The sequence below is a fragment of the Lepus europaeus genome, chromosome 9, assembly GCF_033115175.1.
Source record: "Lepus europaeus isolate LE1 chromosome 9, mLepTim1.pri, whole genome shotgun sequence".
NCBI classification, from domain to species: domain Eukaryota; kingdom Metazoa; phylum Chordata; class Mammalia; order Lagomorpha; family Leporidae; genus Lepus; species Lepus europaeus.
In genome coordinates this window covers 110,068,153-110,092,947 of record NC_084835.1, presented here as the reverse complement: position 1 = coordinate 110,092,947, position 24,795 = coordinate 110,068,153, and the positions used below count along the sequence as shown (strand labels likewise).

The 24,795-nt window shown below is 43.1% G+C and overlaps 1 protein-coding gene and 1 pseudogene across 1 annotated transcript in view; both read right to left on the bottom strand.

Moving 5' to 3' along the window:
• PHLPP1 (PH domain and leucine rich repeat protein phosphatase 1) overlaps positions 1-24,271 on the bottom strand; it is a 237,815-nt gene extending 213,544 nt beyond the window's left edge. Inside the window, exon 1 of the mRNA XM_062201773.1 lies at positions 22,622-24,271. Coding sequence (XP_062057757.1) covers positions 22,622-24,113 — 1,492 coding nt within the window. The 5' untranslated portion in view covers positions 24,114-24,271. The remainder of the gene's footprint in view (positions 1-22,621) is intronic.
• Positions 5,807-5,872, bottom strand: LOC133767403 (U2 spliceosomal RNA; annotated as a pseudogene).
• Positions 24,272-24,795: the final 524 nt, after the last annotated feature.

Here is a 24,795-nt window from a genome sequence, read left to right as displayed (position 1 = left end):
CTCAAATGGGATGCCAGTGTTGCAGGCAGCAACTTTACCTGCTACACTACAAAACTGGGCCCAACAGGCTTTATTTTTCGACTAAAGCTCCTTATACTGAGAGAATCTTGGGGTCTCAGCACAGAAGACAGTGTAGCTGGATAAGGAACTTGATGAAAAGGCATTTGTGCCTTAATATGTCCAGAATTTTGGGTTTAACAAATACACAAAAGAGAGGGTTACATTTATCCTTCCTTTATCCTCCCTACTGATAAGATAAAAGGAAAATACAAAAGGATGTTCATAACCACTGAGGTTATTTTGGGAGTGAACCAAGAGATGGAAGGTGGATCCCTCTCTGTTACTCTACCTGTCAAATAAATAAATTAAATAAATCTTTGAAAAGAAAATGATAGTCATGGCACAAAAAGACAAAAAGAATGTTTAATAACTCAATGAAATGCTTTCTTGTTCTTCTTGCAATCAATTCTAAAACACCACCTGTGGTGGCATATCTGCCTACTTTGCATTTAAGGAGAATAGGGGAAGAACAGTAATAGCCAAAGCTTTCTGTAGGTCTGCTGGCCCCAGGCCACAAACTCACGATACGGCTGCTATTTCTTGGTACTTTCAACCTCACTTACTTCACTCCACTGGTATCGGTCCCTTCACTAAGTCCTTAAACTTGCTAGGCTCGGGCCTCCAGGCCTTCTCATACATGCTGTTCCCCTTTCCAGAACACTTCCATTTACTCCTAGTCACTATTCATTCAATTCTAGATCTCAGCTTAAAAAATAAGGATGCACTGCATACTGTATTCTTCCTTAGTAGCACACATCATAATTACAATTAAATGATTATTTATCTAACCTTTTGATAAATTTCCTCCTTACTATGACCTTACAAGGACAGAGGCCCTCAGCGCTGTGGCGTAGCAGGTAAGGCCGCTGCCAGCAGTGCCAGCATCCCATATGGGCGCCAGTTCAAGACCTGGCTGCTCCACTTCCGATCCAGCTCTCTGCTATGGCCTGGGAAAGCTGTAGAAGCAAGGACTTGGGCCCCTGCATCTACAAGGGAGACCTGGAAGAAGCTCCTGGCTTTGGATCAGTACAGCTCCAGCCGCTGTGGCCATCTGTGGAGTGAACCAGCAGATGGAAGAAATCTCTCCTCTCTCCTCAATCTCTCTCTCTCTCTCTCTCTCTCTCTCTCTCTCTGCCTCTCCTCTCTCTGTATAACTGACTTTCAAGTGAAATAAAGAAATCTTAAAAAAAAAAAAAAAAAACCACAGAGGCCCTGTCTGTCTTATCAAAGCCTGATACACAGAAGGCATTAAGTTCAAGAAATATTTGTATACAGAGGAAGAACTGTCATTGTACCTTCTTACTCTGCTGTTTTATGATAGCCTGTGTCCTTGTACAATTGGCTTAATCTTCTGAAAGGGCAAAAGATCTGGCTGACTCATCTTTTACCCCTAACCTTTAAAGCACCTTATACAGGGGAAAGCAGGGATTCTACAATGGTTTTAATTCACTAACCAGATCACAGTCTCCCACATTTAGAAACAAAACAAAGCAAAAAGTTCTTGTCACTGATCAATGACTTTTTTTTTTTTTTTTTTTTTTTAATTTTTGACAGGCAGAGTGGACAATGAGAGAGACAGACAGAAAGGTCTTCCTTTTGCCATTGGTTCACCCTCCAATGGCTGCCGCGGCCGGCGCGCTGTGGCCGGCGCACCGCGCTGATCCGAAGCCAGGAGCCAGGTGCTTCTCCTGGTCTCCCATGGGGTGCAGGGCCCAAGCACTTGGGCCATCCTCCACTGCACTCCCGGGCCACAGCAGTTAGCTGGCCTGGAAGAGGGGCAACCGGGATAGAATCCGGTGCCCCAACCGGGACTAGAACCTGGTGTGCCGGCGCCGCAAGGCGGAGGATTAGCCTTGAGCCAGGGCGCCGGCGATCAATGACTTTTGAACACAAAACTGTGTCAGTAACTGCTACCCCCAAAAATACTAAGTGCCTGCCTAAGCAAACAACAAAAACAACAGAAGCAGCAGCCTTCCCACTAAGCCCTCCAAAATCAAGAGCAATCATCCATTTTTTTTGGCCTAGGAAAAACAGTGGAAGACAAGTGTTTGGGTCCCTGCCACTCATGTGGGAGATTGGGTGAAGTTCCTGGTTTCTGGCCTCTGCCTGGCTCAGCCCTGGCCATTGCAATCACTTGAGGAGTGAACCAGCAGATGGAAGATTCTGTGTGTGTGCGTGTGTGTGTGTCTCCCTGTCTTTTTCAAATTAATAAATAAATCATTGAAACATAAATAAATAATCCAGTTTTTTTCCTACTATAACTGCTGCCTGGAAAATCATTTGCTATGAAGAGTCAGCAATTATGGTTCTTTCTCTGGAGTTTTAATCCTAGTCCTCAACATGTGTTTATTAAAAATTTACAGACACCAACTTTACAACTGGAATATAAAATAGCCAGATGATCCAGGGACTTCAGTAAATACTTGTACAATTATATCCTTAAGAACAACCAAAATAATGATAGCTTCCCCTTTGTTTTAATAACCACAATGTGAAATCTCAGCATCTACCCCAGTACTGAGCACAAAACAGAAATTCAAAATTGCTATGATTTAAAAAAGGAAAAATGATAGGTTTAGCACAGTTTCTTCACAGTATTCATTATTTACAATAAATGACCTCTATACAATCTGGCTTATATCTAAATTTAAAATTTACCATGTCTTTATGCTCACTTTTTAAACAGATTTAAGCCCTAAGTCACTTTGATAATCCAGGAATGGAAAATGCATTTTTCAAAACCAGTTCTTAACTCTGTAAGTATAATCAACACGTCATGGGAAAAAAAAAAAAAAATCGAGACAATCTTAGAAGTTATCCTTAGGTGATTTAAAAACAGAAAGGAGGCCGGCACTGTGGCTTAACAGGCTAATCCTCTGCCTTGCGGCGCCGGCACACGGGGTTCTAGTCCAGGTCGGGATGCCGGATTCTATCCCGGTTGCCCCTCTTCCAGGCCAGCTCTCTGCTATGGCCTGGGAAGGCAGTGGAGGATGGCCCAAGTCCTTGGGCCCTGCACCCGCATGGGAGACTAGGAGAAGCACCTGGCTCCTGGCTTCGGATCAGCGAGATGCGCAGGCCACAGCAGCCATTGGAGGGTGAACCAACGGCAAAAAGGAAGACCTTTCTCTCTGTCTCTCTCTCACTATCCACTTTGCCTGTCAAAAAAAAAAAAAAAAAAAAAAACACAGAAAGGAAATGGAAAGTAACAGAAGGCACAATCCCAGCTTTACTGTTCACTGATACTGGCAACTTCCCTACAGGCTTCAGATCATCCTGTCTCTCTACCAAACACCATCCTACTTACCCTTAAGGATTAGGGCAGGGAACCACAGACTGCCATCAACACAAGGCGGCCAAACACAAGCACTGCCAAATCAGTCAGCTGCTCCACCTCTTGTTTTTCCCCCTCTCCCAGGGCAGCAGGATGCTTTAGAACGATCCAGCAAAGACTGCCCCACAGAAAATTTTGCATAGGTTGAAATCAGAAAGTTCAAAATTCCTAAAAGACTATAATAAATTGGTAGATTAGCTCCAGAAAAGGCTTATTATGATAGATGATAAATAACTAGACTTAGCTTTTCTCTATTTTCTGATTCATTAAGAAAACAGCTCAACTGAGGTCAACTTCACAAATGTATGTATTATAAAAAAATTGAGTGCCAAAAATTTTTGCACCAAAAAATAAACTATCTTTTCATACCATTTTCCACAAACTTTTTGGAGTGTATGTATGCACATGTCCCTCTTCCCACTCATCTTCACGAGTGCTCATAAGTCTACCTCCTCTCATATCTCCCAAGACTTTCCTATCTCTTTTTCTCTAATATTGACTTATTTATTTGATAGGCTAAGTTACACAGAATGAGGGAGAGACAGAGACAGAGACAGACAGACACCTTCCAACTGCTGGTTCACTCCCCAGATGGCTGTAACAGCCAGGCCTTAACCAAGAGCCTGGAACTCCATCTGGGTCTCACATGCAGGTGGCATGTCCCAAGCACTTGGGCCATGACCTGCCTTCCCAGGCACATTGCCTGGGAGCTGGATCAGAAGGTAGATCAAGCTAGGACTTGAACTGGCACCCATATGGGATGTCAGCATCCCAAGCAGTGGCTTAACCCACTGCAGAATTGTACCACAATGTTGGCCCCAAGGACTTTCCTGTCATTATTTTTCCTCTCCATTCATCCCTTACCCTGAGCCTTTGCTGCTCCTCTTTCCTTCAAATAAAAACGGTGTTCAAGATTTTTCCTTTCAGGATCATGTTCCTTCTCCAACTGAGGTATAAGATCTATCTAGAAAAGCACACATGTCATAAGGTACAGGTCTATAAATCTTCATATGTGTATATATCCAGTAAACTAAAACTCTAAGCAGGGGTGAGTGTTATGGCACAGCAGGCTACGTGTTACTTGTGACCCCTGGATCCCATATTGGAGGGTTGCTTCCAGTCCCAGCTACTCTGGCTTCTGATTCTGATCCAGCTTACTACTATTGTGCCTGGGAAGGCAGCAGAAGATGCACTTGCCTCACAGTGGGAGACCAAGATGGAAATCTTGGCTCCTGGCTTTGGTCTGGCCCAGGCTGGCTGTTCCAGCCACTTGAAGAGTTAACCAGAGGATATAGTATCTTCATCCATCTCTCTCTCTCTCTCTCTCTCTCTCTCTCTCTCTCCTCTCCTCTCCTCTCCCCCACCCCCAAATGGGCAGCTTTGCATTTCAAATAAATAAAATCTCTAAGAAAAGAAAAAAAAAAAAAAACTCATGAGAATAATACTATGTCCAGATGGTTCTTCACACCCCTTCCCATCCATATCTCCCTCAGAAGGACATGATCTATCACCAAAATTTAGCCTTTCCTGTTAAATGACTCCCATGGAAGGCCAAGGGAACCCTTGGCCCATTGCCAAGAATGTCCTGTCTACTCCTGGTCTACCTTTACAAATCTTCAAAACTCTCTTCCACTTACCTCACAACTACAGCAAAGGTGTTATTTCCCTATATAGCATGAAAACTGCATTGTACAATCCTCAAAAGTAGCACATTCCATACTACAGGTTTTTTTTTTTTCCTCCCTCCCATTAGGCTCCTTGAGACAATGGCAGCATAACAGCCATTGGTTAGACCTCCAGCTCCTAAAAGAGTACTTTAGCACCAAAAAGTCAATAAATATCTATTGAATACCTCACTGAGGCAGTCTGAAAAGCTCTCCAATCCATCCTCCAGCTAGTTACCAGTTACTAACCTAGAAAACAAATCTACCCATGTCATTCCCTTACTTCACTGCTGTGTCCTCAGAGCATGCAAGGCCCTTCTCATATGGTCCTAACCTTCCCTGCAGCCTCACCTTTTATCACTTTTAATCTCATCATCTAACACTCCAAGCTGCTCATCATTCCCCACCCAATGCCCTTTCAAACATGCTTCAGTACCAGACATGCTCTTTCTGTGCAATGGTAGTGGCCGATTCACACAAGGTGCCTTCCTTGGAGGCCTTTCTAGGGTATTCTGCTTCCAGGCAGAGTGGGTCTGTTAGCCCTCTGGTTTTCCTTGGCACTGTGCAGATGCCTCCTTAAGGAGTTTTGATTTTATTTTAACTGTTTATGTAACTCCCCCCACTAGATAGAAAAACCTTGACATTCAAAAGGCATACATTCTGAATGTTTATAAATACATTCTTTTTAGACTGCTTTACTTCTGTCCCATAGCCATAACCAGCACTATCATTTATTCTGAATATGAAGAAAAATGGCTCTTGTAAAAAAATCAAGTAAATACTACACTTGATCTTAGCCAAAAGGCCAAGAAGCGATGATCAAGTAAATAAATATTGTTTATATCATCTTCCTGATATAAATAAAAGTCAACAAAGCTCCACTGACACTCGAAAGTTGGGTGGTGAATCAGGTCCATTTCCCAGCCAAACGGAGAGGGCAGTCAACTTAAGACATATTACTAATTCAAATTCATGTCTCAGCAAAATCAGCCCTCCAACAGTAAATCTATAAACACCAAGACAGGAGATACATTTTCACTCATCACATCACCAACTGCTAAATGCACTACCTGGTCTGCAAGTTTGCTGAATTAATTAGTGATATCCCCTGCACAATATTTTGTTGTTACTTTTAGGAACTGACCCACAATTCTCCCATCACCTAGACTGTAAACTGTCATCTGAGCTTCTATTGCCGAAACAGCCAAATGGCTGTTGATCCCAGGACAATATCCACATGGGTTTCCTTTTCTCCCGCCCACTGCTCTCACTCAGGTTTCTCAGTGTCTCACTGAAATCACATGATGGTTTCCCTCTTCCAACTTCTGATCTCTCCTACTCCCAAATCCATCCAACACTGGAGTTTCTCAAACTATACAGAGCAGATGAAACACCCAGGAAATTTGTTAAAATGCTGACATTCAGTAGCCTGAGATTCTGCATATTATATTAGCAAGCTCCCAGGAGAGACTGATGATACAGGGCCACAGATCACATTTCAAGGCACAAGATTGGACACAATGCTTTTCTGAAATAAAATGCCTGTCCTGCAGGCAACCAGCAAGAATATTCAAAGCAGAAGTTTCTACAGTAGATAAAAAACTGGACTAGACACCTTCTGGTCCCTTCCAATGCTACCATTCCATGCCTACTCTGGGATATCCACAAGGTTGTGGATGTCACCCATTTCATACCCACCAAGTCACACTCTAGCAAGTATTATATTTCAATGATTGCACTCATCAGTTTATGACTTGGTAATTATCAACAGACAACTCTAGCTCCGTCTACTCCAACATTACAAATGTTTCTAAACCATAAAGAAGATACTCTGCAAGGGCTAAGTATAACTGTGCTTATGAAAGTATCTTAAAGGTAAATGAAAACTACTACTTCCCTTCATCAGCATCATCTGGAAGTTGATGCCACAGGAGTTAATGTGTCAGTTTCTCGGAACTGAAAGGGCAATAAAATGTTTTGTGTTGATTGGGGTTAGAGAGGTACACACAGCTACAGAAACAGGGAGCAACGACAGCTCCCAATTCTCTATGAACAGCTACAGCATCAGGATATAAAACAAGCATTCTGGTTTTCCTAACCACAAGAAAATCCCTGCTCTCGGACTTCTGTGAGGTGTCTTCAGAATAACATTATCCTCTTAAGCAGTTCTGAGATACCTGTTTATAGAACTTTGTCATCATGTATTTATTGACTGAGAAGATTATACCATTTAGATTTGGTTAAAAACACCACAGCCTTCTACAACTTAGTTACAGAGCTTAATATTCCCAACAGCAATGTAATCTTGCTAACATTTCTGTTACTATTCCCCATGAAAATCATCCTGTCAGGTGATGATACTGCTTAATGAGTTAACTGAAGTCTGTAAAAATCTTCACAGAGGGCAAAGAGGTGTTAATGATGGTGGAAAATATAAATTGGCAGGTAATTAACCTGAATGTTGATTAGTCTGAATTAGAAGCACAACTTATTCTAATCAGAGAGGACCTGAATAATGTCTTTACCACAGTGTTTGCCATAATTTTAAAACTCATATAAAAAGCAAAATGAAGCTCTTTTTCCAGTATTATCATCCACATTACACATGAGACAGTATTTCACAGAGTCACTTACCATCCACTTGGGGCCAAAATAATCCATAACAGCTCATTAGTAAAGACTTAACTTGCCATATGTGTAGCAGACTGTACAGAGGCCATGGTGAAAGAGCTAATAAATTGTTTTTACTTAAATGAACACTTACCAGTTGTGTTTTCTCCTATTCCACACAAAAGATTAAAAAAAAAAAAAAATCCCCTCACCCATGAATAACCAGACAATAGATGGACCAGGTTTAAAAAAAAATACCTCAGGTCTAACCAATTCATCAATATACAAATTCCACATGAACATAATGTACACACCACACTAAAACAAAGCACCTGCCTTCAGAGATACACACAGTGTTTTTTGCATAAATCCACTGAAAAACAAAACCTCACAAGCCATTAAAAAAAAAAAGAAATTAGAGAACATCTTTCAGGGAACTATAGGCCTGCTGTCAGGCTGCACTGCAACCTCAAGCATGTATACATTTGCACCCTTTTTTCCAAAAAGCAAAATTAACATTTGCTTAACCCAGGACTGATCCTCACAAACCATGACACCAAGTAGAGCCCAAAATGATTCAAGAGGTTTAAAAAGGCCTAGATGTAAATAGAGAAGTACTTGGCAAATCTTAAAGATTCAATTGGAATGACTAAAAGCTAAACTCATTGGGGACTGGATCTGAAGTAATAATTTATGGTTGTTCCTAAAACAATTAGAGATTCCAGAATTAAGGCCCTTCAGGGTCAGAATCCTGGCCCTTCAGGGTCTCAAGCCCTCTGGGGATGCACACAGGTGTTCTGGCGCAGCAGGTTAAACCACCGGCATCCCATAAAATGCAGGTTCCATTTCCAGCATCCAAGTTCCCTGCTGATACTCCTGGGAGAGCAGCAGAAGATGGCCCAAATGCTTGGGCCCTTACCACCTACATGGGAGACCCAGATGGAATGCCAGGCTCCTGGCCCAGCTCCAGCAGTTGCAGCCATTTGGGGAGTGAACCAGAGAAAAGATCTCTCTCTGACTTCCCCTCTCCCTCTCTGTTAACTCTGCCTTTCAAATAAAACTTTTATTTAAAAAAAAAAAAGCTCTCTTTCCACTGTAGTAACCTGTGAACAAGTTACTACTGTAACCTGCCTCTATTAAAACACCTTTTACTTTTTAATTGTAAATGTTCTTTTGCCTGTTTCCACAAATATGCCCTCAAATCTATAAGTAGTTCAAGGAATCTAGATAACTGACCTCAGTCTTTTCTGAACCAAAAGCACCTTCGACACAGTATATACTCATAGTAATTACTGAATGAATGAGTGTGCATAGCCTTTCATGTAACTGCTCATCAGTGTCCAACAGTATAGCCCATCTTCCTTAATGAGCCCCAATTAACTCTAATTAACATTGGTAGCAATTTACTCTTGCTTAAAATAATAAAACCGCATTATATTTGTATAATATCTCACAGTTTACAAAACACTTCCACGTATATCACCAAATCTGAGCCTCACAAATTCTTTGAGATTAACACCTTTTCTCCCTTTTACCCACTAATAAACAAGGCTGACGGTAGGTAAGGAATGTATTACAGGCCTCACATCAAGAAAGAGAGTCCACAGTAACACAGGTCTCTAGTTCCTCAACTAGTGCACTTTCTATTTTAAGAAACAGTGGCAGGCTGGCGCCAGCAGCTCAATAGGCTAATCCTCTGCCTAGCAGCGCCGGCACACCGGGTTCTAGTCCCGGTCAGGGCGCCGGATTCTGTCCTGGTTGCCCCTTTTCCAGTCCAGCTCTCTGCTGTGGCCAGGGAGTGCAGTGGAGGATGGCCCAAGTCCTTGGGCCCTGCACCCGCATGGGAGACCAGGAGAAGCACCTGGCTCCTGGCTTCCGATCAGCGCAGTGCGCTGGCCACAGCGGCCATTAAGGGTTGAACCAACGGCAAAGGAAGACCTTTCTCTCTCTCTCTCTCACTGTCCACTCTGCCTGTCAAAAATTAAAAAAAAAAATTTTAATTAAAAAAAAAAAAAAAGAAAGAAACAGTGGCAACATATACCCAAAGAGACTAGGGCTTAACTCATGACCCTAGTACCATTGTTCTAGGCACTTGCATTAATCCGGTCCCCAGAATTTTGTGGAGCAGGTAGGGACTGCATCTTTCTACAGATAAAGAAAAGATGCACTAAAGCTCTGGGCTCAGTGGCACAGGCAGAATTCCCATCCACATCTTAACAAGTTCAAACTCTGCACTTTCCAAATGCTGGTGCGCCCAAATTGGCCACAAAAGCTATTATTAGGGGTAGGTTTTCCATATTCAGCAAATCAAGGGAGACACTTACTAGTTAACTAGTCAACTCTGGTATCAGATGACTCAACTTGAACTCTGTCTCTGCCTTGTTCACTGCACAAATCCAGACAAGTTACCAAACTGCTCTGTAACTCAGTCTCCCTACCTGTAACACTGGGGTGAAAACACCACCTGTATCATCGGGCTCTTGCAAGGATTAAATCAGTTCACATTTATAATGCACTTAAAACGTGCCTGGTACACAGTAAGGATGAAATGTTACCAAAATAATGAATACCACACGATCTCTTCAACAGAATACAATTATGTTAAGGCAGTGTAATTCTTTTGTATTTGTATTCTTCAAATTTAAAAACATCATCTCTGATTTATCATTGTGGAAGAACAAAATGTTACTTGCAAATACACAAGTCTGGCAACCTCAGTTTTATAATTCTTTTAGTACTTTAAAGCAACAGTCTGGAGATTTTCCCCTTAAGTATTAATGAACCTAGTTTTAGAATCTCCTCCCACAAAGGTGATTTGGAACCTCAATAATACAATTAAAAGCTTGCAGAAGGGAAACCCAGTCTTCTACCAAACAGAATCTTATAAAGCCACAAAACCAACAGTTGTACAATTTGTGTCTTGTGGTCACTTAATAACTGAGAATCAGTCACTAGACCATGAAATAGAGTAGATGTGCTAATTTGACTTTTCTATATTTGACATCCTATTCCCCTCTTCAGAGCACTTTAAGACTACTTCAAAATTCTTTCATCTTTGTTGGGAGTTCATTTACTCAACTGCACTAAAGCACAATACGCACAATTTGTCCCAGTACCACAATGTTCTGCTATCTTAAATCAGAGTTAATCCAAGTCATATTCTTGTAACCACGAATGGTCATCAGTTCATGACTGCATGGTACTACCTTCTTGAGTCAACCACAGAAAATGTCCAGGCACCACTGGCAGAGTCTACAGATTTCAATGGACACACTAGCCTTCCTTTTTCTAAACAAAAAAGATAAACCACCGTTGTATTGGGGTAGTCCCCAGAGTATCCTCAGCATAAATAAACAGTTGACAAAGGTAAATTATTCAAATCATTCACATTGGAAAAATGGGAATCAATCTTTGTCACTGCTTTAAAAATAAAAATGGTTCTAATATATAAAGGAAAAACATCCATACACAAGCAGTGTTTCATATTCCAGCCACCACCCCTCAACCTAGCCACTTAGAGATGATAAAGAATCCATAAGAGTAAACTAATAAATACATGCTGGAAAAGCACATGAGTTGTCACCCTAAAAGTAACAGTGTCATAGAAATCAGGAAGTACAAAAAAAAAAAAAAAAAAAAAAAAAAAAGGCAGAGGTAACCAGCTAAAGATCCTTCCCTTTCTCCCATCTTTCCTGTTTATCCAAATGACTACCAAACCCACCCTCTTTCATATCAAATATTTATTCCCCTGCCTACCAGTTCAAAACAAAAACAAAAGACATAAACTCTAGCATAAAGTAGCATTTTAAATCAATGCAGAAAGAATACAATTATCCAGTTAAAAAGGTAGGAACAATTTGTTACCTCTTCTACTTCCTATCTTACTTAAAACAACAGATAGATTAAAATTTTAAGCACAGAAAATAAAACTATACAATCCACCAATTCTTAGGGTAAGGGAGGCCTACATAAGCATGACAGGGACCCTGAAAATCTAGAGCAGAAGACTGACATAAAAGTGAACAGGTAAAGAAAATATTAGTAACTCAGCAGCTTCTTTTTTTAAAAAAAAAATTTATTTATTTGAGAGGCAGAGCTACAGACACAAAGACTGAGAGAAAGGTCTTCATCTGCTGGTTCACTCCCCAAATGTCTGCAACAGCCGGAGCTGAGTCAATCTGAAGCCAAGCGTCTCCCCGGGTCTCCCATGTGGGTGCTAGGGCCCAAGCACTTGGGCTATCTTCCACTGCTTTCCCAGGCTACAACAGACAGCTGAACAGAAAGAGGAGCAGCTGGGACACGAACCAGCGCCCATTTGGGATGCCAGCACCATAAGTGGAGGCCCAGCCCATTACACCACAGCCCCAGCACCAGTATTAGTAACTTAAAACACAAGTTCCTGGGGCACAGCAGTCAAGACACTGCCTGGGACGCCCACGTGCTGAGTCAGAATGCCCAGATTCAAGTGCTGGCTCCTCTACTTTCTGATTCAGTTTCCTGCTAAAGTGCACCCTGGGATTCAGACATGACGGCTCAAGTACCTGGGGCTCCGCCACCCTTGGAGGCAACCTGGACTGAGTTCCTGGCTCTGGCTTTCCTGACCCAACCCAGCCATAGCTCTTGGGGAGAATCTGGGTAATGAACCAGTGGATGGACAATTTCTACCACTCTCTCTCTCAAATCAATAAAAATTAAAAGTTGCAAACTTTTTTAAATCAAGATTTTCCCCCAAGACTATTTACCCTATCCAAACCCTCCCATCCATAAATCCAACTACCACCTCCCATTACATCCTACCTCAACACTCAATGGAGAACATATGTGTACACATGCATCCTGTGTGTGTGCATGTGTAAGGAAGAGGATACATCTGCCAATTACAGCAGTGTTTGCCTTATTACTTAAAACTGAAGTCAGCTGCACCCTAGCCATACCACCTCTCTAAGAGACCATCAAGAGAAACTTCTCCACTTCAGCATCTGGAGTACATATTCACTCTGCCAGATGTAATGTACTTTTACCCTTTTGTACTTCTGCACTTTAAAAAGTTTATTTCCTCACATTAAAAATGAACAGTAATCTTTAGGGAATTAATTGACTCAGTAGGTTAACTTCCATAGAAGGAAAGCGAAAACTTTTACTTAAGGTAAATAATTAAATTAAAATGGAAACTAATGTAAGTTGAAAAATCTCAAACTCCTAAAAATATCTGGAAATTTATTTCCAGAGTTCACAACAAGAACACGCTATTCCTTTCTGCCCACCTCCACCCCGCCCTTAAGGGTAGCAGATTTAAGGATAAAGACTTCCAAAATCAACACACAATGAAAATTCAAAGGTTACTCCAGAGTTCTTTCAATTTTTTCTATTACTCAAAAGCAGAACCATGTATAAATGCACCTAGATAAGCTACATGCAATTAATTGTGAGCCCATATTTTTTAAAAATACATGGAAATGAAGAAAACAATGAATATTAAAATAATTTTAATGCATATGTTTGGGAATTTTTTTTCAAAATCTAATCAGATTTTTCTATCAAATATATGTTTTAAAGTCAATGGTTTCTTTTTCTAGCATTTCCATTCTTCTACCAATTTTAATTTCAAAGTACAGGACAAACCAACACTGATTTTTTTTTTAAATTTTTTGACAGGCAGAGTGGACAGTGAGACAGACAGAAAGGTCTTCCTTTGCCGTTGGTTCACCCTCCAACGGCCGCCGCAGCCGGCGCACTACGGCACTGATCGGAAGCCAGGAGCCAGGTGCTTCTCCTGGTCTCCCATGCTGGTGCAGGGCCCAAGCACTTGGGCCATCCTCCACTGCACTCCCGGGCCATAGCAGAGAGCTGGACTGGAAGAGGAGCGACTAGGACAGAACCCGGCGCCCCAACCAGGACTAGAATCCGGGGTGCCGGTGCCGCAGGCGGAGGATTAGCCTATTGAGTCGCGGCGCTGGCCACCAACACTGATTTTCTAGCACAGCTAACTGTCTGTCAAAAGTTCTATAACAAATCCCCACAGGGTAATATCACTGATGAAATCTAATTTCCCTCTGTGCAATTAAAATACCCAGCTGTTCCATTAGAAGCTCCCCTCATTACAATCTGTCAAAGTGATACCCAACCTCTCAAAAGCACTGATTAGAATTTTTTAAAAACTGGAAAACTTTGAAGAGACAGAGATCACCGAAAGTATAAAACACAACTTTTTAAAAAGATTTATTTACTTCCATCTACTGGTTTACTCCCCAAATAGTCACAGGAGCCAGGAACTCCATCCTGGTCGCTCATATAGGTGGTAGAGGCCCAACCACACAGGCCATCTTCTGCTGCCTTCCCCTGCTCGATAGCAGGAGCTGGATTAGAAAAACAGCTAGATCTCAAACCAGTGCTCCAATATGGGATGCTAATGTTACAAGCAGTGGCTTAACTATCTGTGCCACAACACTGGCCCTAGTTTTTTGTTGTTGTTGTTTTTTTTTAATTTCCATTTTGATAACAAATATAAGGAACATCATAAGATAGTGAGTATACAAGGAAAAAAAATAACACTGGACAGATCATCAAAATCCTGGTTACTTTTCCTGACTCTGAGACTGACTTGATCAATGATCTTAAACCAGACACTTAGTTTCCATGGGTCTACTTACCTCATCTATAAACACAGAAATTGGACCGACTTATGTCCATGGGATCCCAAAATCTAAGATCTAATCAAAACAGTGCAAAAAGTTCTCATTTAAGTGCTTTTCTCCTACTAAATCTAGGTATCAGTAGAAGGTAAATTCTGCATCTAACAAGCACAGTTTTTACATTCCAATCCCCCGATACAGAGTTACTACAGTAAGCTTTATAAACTGGACTATACAGATATCTTACAGTCAACTAAAGAAAAAAATTTAACTTAAAGGAGAATATAAAATTTATCTCTAGTATGCTGAATTCCACTGTGGGGAGTAGGAATGACAAGGACAGGGGAATCAAACACTACTATTCTTCACTGATGCTAACCTGTACCAAAAGGTCTGCTTTGGTTGGCAACCCCAAGCTGTTTTATTTATATAAGGTCCAAGTCCATGCCTTCCCCATAAGAAAAGGCAAGAGATTTGACAATTTTAAACCAACAGGTATCTCTTACAGAACTTACCTACAGCTTTGAAAGACCTAAAAAAACAGTCTTTCTAATGGAGCTGGGAGAGATCTTAAAACTTGCTCTATTCCTACCACACATTTCACATTTGAGGAAATCAAAGACTCAGGATAAGTTAAAATGAATACCCAACGCCATATCAAATTTCCTAACTCTCTGAATATTCTCTTTCAAATATAGTACATTTTCTTTTAGGGTGTCAGATAAAAAGACACCAATCCTGGGGTATGCATGTGGTGCAGCTTGATATACCCACATCTCCTATCAGATCAGAGTGCCCAGTTCTAGTTCCAGTACTCCATGCTTCTGATCCAGCTTCCTGTTAATGCATCTGGGAGACAAACAAATGATGGCCAAGTATTTGGGTTCCTACTACCCATGTGGAAAACGCAAATGGAGTTCCTGGCTCCTAGATTTGGAAAGGCTGTTGGAGGCATTTGGGAAGTGAATCCTGGGAATGAAGATCTATCTCTGTCTCTATGTTATTCTGTCTTTAAAAAAAAATACAAATACTATTTTTGAAAAAAGTTATTTTCATTTGACCCCTCCTCCCCCAAGTATTAACCAAACTCAAGAACTACAAGAAATATTCATTCAACTATAAAGTATCAAATCAACAAAATACATCAAAATATATAGATGGAAACAAAAAAAGAACTCCTTAGGAGTATGCGTCTCATAATATAGTAATGGTCAAAAATTGGTTCAGGGCCCCAGCACTGTGGCTTAGTAGGTTAAGCATCCTCTATGGGTGCCAGTTCCTGTCCAGGCTGCCCCACTTCTGATCTAGTTCCCTGCTGATGGCCTGGGAGGGCAGCAGAAAATGGCCCAAATGCCTGGACCCCTGCACCCTCGTGGGAGCCTTGGAGGAAGCTCCTGGCTCCGGTTTAGCCCAGCTCCGGCTGTTGCAGCCATTTGGAGAATGAACCAGCAGATGCCAGGGGAGATGCCTCTCCTGTCTGTCTGTAACTCTGGTTCAAGTAAAATAAAATCTTAAAAAAAAAAAAAAAAATCACTTAAGAATTTTTTCAAAATGCTTCAGTATATAAAATGTCAATATTTTCACCATGTTTCAGGAGTGAACTGACCGTAAAATCCAGATAATTATTAAATATGGAATGAAAACAAGTACACTCTTTTGTTTTGATTTAAAACATGCCTGGTGTTTGAAAAGAAAGCCTAAACGTTCTAACATATTGTTAACTATAGCAGGAACATGACAAGGGTCATTCTCCAAGTACACTACAGCAGATACGGGCCAGAAGAAAGAGAGAGCAACAAATACAATCTCCTCCTGCTTTAAAAGAATGCAGGAAAAAACAAACCCCAATTCAAATCATCTCAAACTATCAATTAATAATTAGATTTTTAGTCCAAAACTAAATTATTTCAATTTTATTAAATCTCCAACTCAATGCTTTCTCATTACTAGAAATAAAACTAATTTTATTCAAGTTTCATTTGGGAACGTATATGCCAAAAACATTGGATATTTTTTTGTTTTTGCTAAAGTATTGGTATCTGCAAACTCTTAAGTACAGCTTACAAATAAAATATTTCAACCAGTTTCCACAGAACTTCTAGATTACAAACTCAGAGGTCATTAGATTTACACCTCAACAGCTTCATTATTCTACCATTAAATATGTTTTGCAATGTATAGAAGAATCTCAAATGTAAAATTATAGCAGGGAAAAATTACGCATGTGGCACTTTGGGATGGTTATGCTTTGATTCATTAGGGCTTACAAAGTCAACTCATGGTAACAGAACCATTCTACTCTAATATTCATTAACAAGTAACTGTTATTATCCTTGATAAAAAGTACAATATCATACAACTACAATCCTTTCACATTTAACCCACTATCCTCATGTTCTTTAATTAAAATGTCATGAGAATCTATTCTTTTCAGATCTCTGAATTCCAATTCATCAAAACCTCCTAAAGCCCATGAGGTTGAATATCACACAAATCCAGCATAGCCAGTCATAGTCATGTATCAACACCTTATATGTCTACAGACTTCATCCACAAGAGGTTTTTTTGTTTTTGTTTTAATTAAACTATTTTTAGAAAACCAAAGGCAAGTATAAAAAAAGGTTTACCTACAAGCACAGTGACATTAGGCCAGATTCAAAACCCCTCATTACCAGTGTTCCTTCCAGATGTATGTGATTAAAGGGGCGGAGCGGGCTTTAGAAGGTGGGATTTTTAAAAGGGGGAAAAAGGCAGCTTTCTTTAACCAGTCTGTTTTATACATTTTGATAACATCTCTTTCTCTTTTTCAAAATGTCAGGTGTCTTTAAAGTTTTGCCACTCAGTGGCTTTAGGATGTCCCAACTTGCACAGTTCATTTAAATCCTTTTCCTGTCCAGATACACTGAACTATATTAAACCCTGGCACATAACAAAATCATTAAATCTAAGATACCTCATATGACAGAAGTCTCATTAAATTCATCTCAAAATTTAGGTAAGAGATACCTTTGAAAAAGTGAAAAACCCTGTTCATTTTAAGAAAACTTTTGAGAGGGAGCTCCTTTCTCAAAATCCAGAGAGTTCACTCATGTGAAATAGAAGATATTAATACTATGTGGCACATCTAAAATCTCCTGCCATGGGAGAAATGCTTCTGTGTATGTGTGTGTTTAACACATCCCTGGGGACCCAAACAGGCTTGAAGGCTGAAGAATCAGGGCACACACCAGCAGCTGCTTAACAAAATTCCACAAATTCAATTCAACAAATGCTAAACTAAAATGCCAAGTATTATACTAGGCCTGAGTCATACATGAGGTGGTCTTATGAAAGTTCACAGAAAGTGTGTATTATGAGAATAACTGTAAGTAATTTCAAAAAAAATTGCTCAAAAATAAATTTATCTTTTAATTCCATTTTTTATGAAGTTTTAAAATGCCCTAATACAATTTCAGTGAATGCTATGTTACTGACAAACTAAATACTAAAATCAGTGTTTTAAGAAGAAAAATGGTGAGAAACAATAAAAACACCCTACACTTAGTAATAATCATCATAATCATCTTTCCACAACAATTGTTGAAGGTCGTTGATTTGACATTCTTACAGCAACAAGATAAAACTTTCAACTTGAAATCTACACAAACTCATTTACACCTATCTCCTCTCCCCACAATTATTCAATGAGTAAAAAAGACCATGTCATTTTAGGTATTAACTACAGAGTTCAGGGAGAACTTACTATGTTTATGACATGAATCATATAAAAGCTGAGAATAGAAAGCTTGGATATTCTGCTTTTCAAAGATGTTTATGATGATTATTACTAAATGTAGGGTGTTTTTATTGTTTTCACCATTTTTCTTCTCAGAACACTGATTTTACTATTTAGTTCATCGGTGACATAGCATTCACTGAAATTGTATTAGGGAATTTTAAAACTTCATAAAAAATGGAATTAAAAGATAAGTTTATTTTCAAGCAATTTTTTGGAAATCCACTTAAGAGTTATTCTTTTACAAAAGCAGAGTAACCCTAATAAAGCATTATTTATCATTAGAGTATAAATAATTCTATTTCAAAATTAAAAGTTTAGGCAAATAACATTTAATGATGCATATTTTCCATACTTATAAAACACACTGTAAAGGAACAGAACTGTCACTCTGCCACTCTCAAGTTGTCCACCTTTCAGGTGACACGTTAACTCTCTACTTTTTAACGAAAATTTACAGTTAAAATGAGGCATGCTTGAGTAACAGAATAATCACCATTAATGTCAACTTTATTTCATATCAACTTAAATACAAGTATGACTGTTTGCAGCCAGAATAAGAGTAAGGTAATACTTTTTCTGTATTACCTACTTATTTGCCAGCCTTGATTCTCACCCTTCTTAAGGGCAGCATAATAAAAACAGAAACCATCCACATTTCCTAAGGAATATCACTTTAGGCCACAAAATAATATCACCTCATTATCAGCAAAAGCAGTGTATTTGCCGAATGCTGTTAACCAAGTGAAAAATTCAAGTGTAAATGAAATTCAGCACCAATTCATGGAAAGTGATATGAATTGCAAAACAGAATATCCAAGCCCTCTATTCTCAGCTCTGCCAACGATTGGAAAATCACAAGCAAGAGCCAAACCAATGTATCATTTTCTCCATCTGAAAAGAGGACTGACACTGACTCCTCCCTAATACTGTTTTTGAAAGGACAAGTGAGATAACAAGTAAAAGGTCTTTAAGATTTTTGAAGATGATAAAATCCAGTGTGTTATAGATGTTATCAAACCATAGTCAAAAAGAAAAAGACAGCATACATTTTACACCAGAAACAACAAATATAAAAATGCTAAATATTAAAAAAAGAATGTAAACCCTTTGTACTTAAAATTGAAAGGACTGTTCAATCACACACTGGTGTCACATGCTCAAATCATGTTATTCAATACTGCTGTAATTATAGTAATAAGAACCTGCTCCTCAATATTACAGCTTAATGCTGAACCACCCCTTCTTGGTTTCCATGTAGCAAACCATGTAAGGTTTGATCATCCCCAGAAGAGAAAAAGAGAAGAAATATGAGAAGGCTGAGGAAATTGTCCCCTGAGCAATCCCAAGAAGTCACACATAAAAATATCTTGTCCAAGATCCACTAGGTACAGTGGGTGTGCTCTTCATTCTTTAGCACCCTTTCTCATTCCTACAACTTGAACTGAAATAGCTAGATTACTATATCTAAAAGGTGGGAGAAAAAAGTCAACAAAATGTACAATGTAGAATTTAATAATGATCAAAGACACAGACTCCCTAGGGAGTCCAAAAAACAAGCTCATTTATGTCTATGAATCCGTAACTTATGCCAGGCTACCTAAGTTCTTAAATTTTTTTAGGCTAAAATTACACTTTCAGGTAAAATGTAAGATGTATGATTTTAAAAGGGAATTAAAAGCTGACGTGCTTAGCATATTTAAGTAACTTCAGATAAGACTATTGAAATTTTCTCGTATGTTGCAATGGCTAAGACAATGTTTGCTTGATAAGTGAAATAATGAGTTTCAAACTAAATTTCCAAGAACTCTGTAATTAGATAGTTATCTTTTACCCAATGCCTTTTAGTTCTTTAACGAGTTTCATTTTACTTCAACCAAATATTTAAATATTCTAAGCAACCACAAATGGCTTTCAAAACATATAAGGACAACCTGACTCAGGTTATCAACACCGACATTTAATTGGAAGGTGACCCTCAAGACAATGAAAGTCCTCTGCTAGACAAGAGCTTCTCAAAACAAGTAGCTGACCAGATAAACTAGATGGACAGTAGATAATAAGCACAGCTTAAGTATAAAAGAACATTCAGAAGGTTTCAAAAACAACCTTCTAGCTATCAGTGCCAACAACACAAACAAAAAGCAATGCAGCAAAAAAATTTAACGCTATATATAAAATCATAAAAAATGACAATTTTCCAATATTCTCTTTAAAGATGTGATCCAAAACATTAGTTATCCTCTCCCTAAGGAAAAGAATTACTTCCAAAACATAACACTCTCTTGTTGGAGGGTTTATATTCCAAAGAAGTGCAGAGGTAGTCTAGGAATCTCTTCCAGCCTGATACAAACCTTCACTGTACATGAATCCTGACAGTTTCAAAGTGGACCACCTTAGAGCAAGGTGGTCATCAGTAACTGAAGCTCCTTGGAAACAGACTCACCATGTGCTACATTTGGTTCTGTGGCAAAAGAACATCAGCAGAAAGATGTCTGGTGTATTAGGTTTAAAAGAAACTCAGCCTTGTTTTGAAGCCAAAATAAGCAATTAAACATCTTTGTAACAATCATTCATCTCCCTTCTAGGACACCTGTATACTGACTCCATATTCAAGAATACGTGGGACACTGCGTGTGACATCCCCCTTTATTGGTTATTTTTATAAACATAAACATAGAGACAGATAGGTATTTATGCTACGCATATATAAAGAAAGCAGCAAGTTCAGAAGGAGGTAACAATGACTGCTTTTGGTAAGAGAAAAAAATGATTAAAATGACCATGTCAGAAACTAAGGACTTAAACAGAAATAGGACTGTCATTTCTCATATTGAGTTTAATAAACAAAACAAACAAAGCTGCTTATCATCCACTTAAATTATGTTAGCCACTCTTGAAGAGACAACTGAAGATTTATATTTCACAACTATAACACCAAAACCTTTCTCCTGAACATCTACTATGATCAGAATAGACAATCAGGAGCAAAGGAAGGGCTACAGAGCTCTTTGGGTACAAAATATGTTAACATACTGTTTATTTAACTATTTGTTTCATATCTATTTCCCTCCACTCAGCTAAGTTTAGTTATAAGGGCATTCATTGTTCTCACGTTAACACCAAGTATATAGTCTCCTTCCAAGTATAATTATCATTTGGTGTTTCTGTAAAACATTTTACAAATTCCATGAGCTGTAGGAGGAAGGAAGGATATAGCTGTTGCTCCTATATATTAAAAGGAAAAAAAATCACCTATATTCTGGTCTATAAACTGTAAAACTGTAAAAAGCATGTCACCCAGCCGAGATACTGGCTTCAGATGGTATGACTTGGTTTTCTTAATGAGGCAAAAATTCACCAGAAATCTGCTTAAGAACTTCAGAGAATTTTCAATGAAACTTAGAGGAACCAGGTATACTACAACCTTGCCTATTTCAATGTGGAGAACAGATTTCTTCATTCAAAAAGCAAAAAGTAAACCGCCACTAGGACCAAAGCACATGTTAAGTTTGAAAGAATGGCTATGGATATGCAGAGTCGTCATAAGTTTATTTTCCCACCATCACCTACAAACTCAAACCTAAAGTTGGTTAGGATTTCATTCCGCTAGTGTTAACTTCATCTTAAATAAAATTCCTAATCATACAATCTTATCTTCAAATCACAAGAGGTAAAGGGGACAAACAACTTATAAAGCTAAGTACAGTAACAAGGACCTATGGCTCCCTAATTTACTTCTAGCCAAGCCTTTAGCCAAAGGAGAAATACTGCATCAACAACTTGTCCTGGTCCTGCAAAGACTGAGGAGCATTTTAGGTCACACCCAAAGAGACAGATATTGTACTACGGAACCCCTACTGCAAGTCCTACCGCAAGGGTCAGTGCCCACCACAAAGGCCAGAGGAAAAAAAGAAACAGGCAAAATCACTTGGATGCAAGATTCAAAAAATCGAAAATAAGCCTCCCTCCATCCAAAAAAATAAAAAAAGCGCTTCGGAAAAGTATCACTTTAAGAAAGGATCGTATTCGTGAAGTTTCCAAGGAGAACTCCCTGGGTAAACACGCAGGCAGAGAGCTGAACACGCCGGGGCCCCAGCTGGCAGGGAAGGAGTCAGGGCGGCGTATACTGTACTTGTGGCTGGCATGGTCTACTGCGGCCAAGACGCAGGGCCGGGGTTCCCCTGGGGTGGGCACTGTCCTGTGCACGCGAGGGCTTCCCTGACACCCAGCAGGCCCCCGGGAGAGGTCTGAAGGCAGCACCCCGACGGCTCCAGGTGCCATCTCCTCCGTCGGGAGTGCACGCTTCCCGGACTTCCCCGCGATCTGGGCCAGCTCCGCCACACCGCTTTCTGGTCCCCGAGCCCTCACGATAGACCACAAACGGGCGGATGTGAGGATTCCTCCTCCCAGCACCACACGGCCCGTCCGTGCAAGCCGGAACCAAGGCTCACACCAGGACTCCCCGGGACCCGCAGCGACTCTAGGGCCGGGCAACAGACTCCTTCCTGGGTCCCTGCAAGGGTGCACGGGCAGGTGCTTTCCTTACCTACATAGAAGCGGATGAGACAGCCGATCTCCGAGTCCATGCCCTCCTCCTGCACCCGCCACAGCTCCCCGAATCCCAGCTGGAAGAGGTAGTCATTCTGGATCTGCAGCGGCTTCTCGTCCGCCTCCAAGCGCCGGGTGGTCTCTCCGTGGAGCTGCACGTACAGGGTGGGCGGCGGCGGCGGCACCTTCGACGGGGCACCTCCTGGGGCCTCGGCCGCCGCCGCCTCCTCCGGCCGAGGCCCCTCGGGGGCAGCGCCGCCTGCCATGTCCACGCCCCTGGGGGCTTTCTTCGGCAGAGAGCGGGAGGCGGTCGGGGAAGGCGGCCCGGGCTGCGCGGGGCCGCAGGGCTGACCCGGGGCCCCCGTCGGGATCGGGGCTGAGTCGGCCTCGAGCTCCTCGGACGAGGACGAGCCGCCGCCGCTGCTGTAGGGGTCCAGCCGGTCGGACACGCTCTCGGCGCTGGGGCTCAGGCTGAAGCTCTCGGTGTCGGAGGCCGGCGTCGCGGCCGCGCCGTCCAGGGGCCGCGGGGCGCCTGGCGGAGGAGAGCCGAGGCCCCTAGCGAACGGCTCGCCCGGGCTGCAGTCCGAGGGGGCCGGGCTAGCGCGGGCGGCGCACCGCGCCCACCGGCCCGGGCCGCCGGCGGGCAGCGGCAGGTCGCTGGGCGGCGCGCGCGGGGGGCCCCCGACGGCACCCGGCGCGTTCCCCGCGGGCAGCTCGGGAGCCGCGAGCCGGGGCCCGGCGTCGGGGGAGGGCTCGGCGCCAGCGGGTCCGGGCCCCTGGCCCAGCACCTTCACCACGCCGCCGCCTCTGTGGCCGAGCTGCAGCAGGCGGGCGGCCACCTCCCCGGCCGTGGTGTCCAGCGTGCAGAGCACCGGGCGCAGGTAGGCGGAGGCCGTGTGGCGGTCGAAGACGTGCAGGCAGCCCCGCCGGAGCTGCTGCCTCACCCAGTCCCGGTCCGACGGCTGCAGCGGCATCACCTGCCGGTGCTTCAGCAGCAGCGTCTTCCTGTCCAAGCTCCGGGTGCACAGCGACGCCGAGGCCGAGCAGGAGGCGGGGAGGCCGGCGGCGCCCGCGGGGTGCGAGACGGCAGCCGCCGAAGACGACGACGAGGACGACGACGACGACGACGAGGCGGCAGCCGCGGACAGATTCCTCTTGAGCCGCCCTCTCCTCAGCAGCAGCGAGTTAGCGCCGTGGCCGGCGCCCGGCACCGCGGCTGCCCCGCCGGCCGCGGGCTGAGGCGCCCCGCGCCGCCTCCTGCGCCCGGCGCCTCCCGCCCGGCCGGGCAGCGGCCCCAGCGGCGCCTCGCCGGGGGCCTCTTCCCGCGCCCCGCCGCCGCTGCCCTTCCCGCCGCTCGGGGCCGCCGCGGTCGGCGCGGACTCCGGGCTCCGGCCGCCCCCCGCCGCCGCCGCCGCTGCGGGAGCCGGAGCGCGGTCCTCCCGGCCGGGGTCGGGGAGTCGCTGCGCCGGGGCCGCGGCGGCGGGCTCCATAGCCGCGGGGCTTCGCGTTCTCCCCCCAGCTCCGGAGGCAGCGGGCGGAGAGGGAGGCGAAGGTGGGAGACGGCGGCGGCGGCGGCGGCGGCGCGCGGAGAAGGGAGAAGCCAATGGCGTTCGGCGCGGCCGTTCCAAGGGATTATGTGGCAATTCGGAGTATTCCGCCGGTGTCTCGGTGTTCCATCCCGCGCGCCCGCCCGCCTCGCCGCCGCCGCCCCCCCCCCCCCGCACACACGCCCTCCCCGCGGGGGTCGCGAGCTCCCCCGCGCCAGGCCCCGCCTGCTCCCCCCACCTCACCCCGGCGAACCAGCCGCCGAGCTGGGCTCATTGAATATTAATCGCGCGGCGGGAGCGGGAAGGCGGGAGGCGGGCCGGGCGAGAGCTCAGCGCGCACCTCATGAATATGCATCGCCAGCATGACGGCATTCCCGGGAGGAGCGGGGAGCGCCGGAGGACGGCGGGGGGCGGAGCCTAAGAGTAAACAAACGTGACGCGTGCGTGCGGAGGCGGGGCGGGGGCAGTCTCCCGGGAGGTTCCAGAGCCGGCCTCGGAGAGGGGTGGTGACGAGGGGGTGCGCGGTGCACCTAGGGAGTTGTAGTTCTCTTCTAGGGACGGGTATTCTTGAGAGAAACGTGGGGAACTACAAGCCCCAGCGATCCTTGGGCTCTCTGTCTTGCTG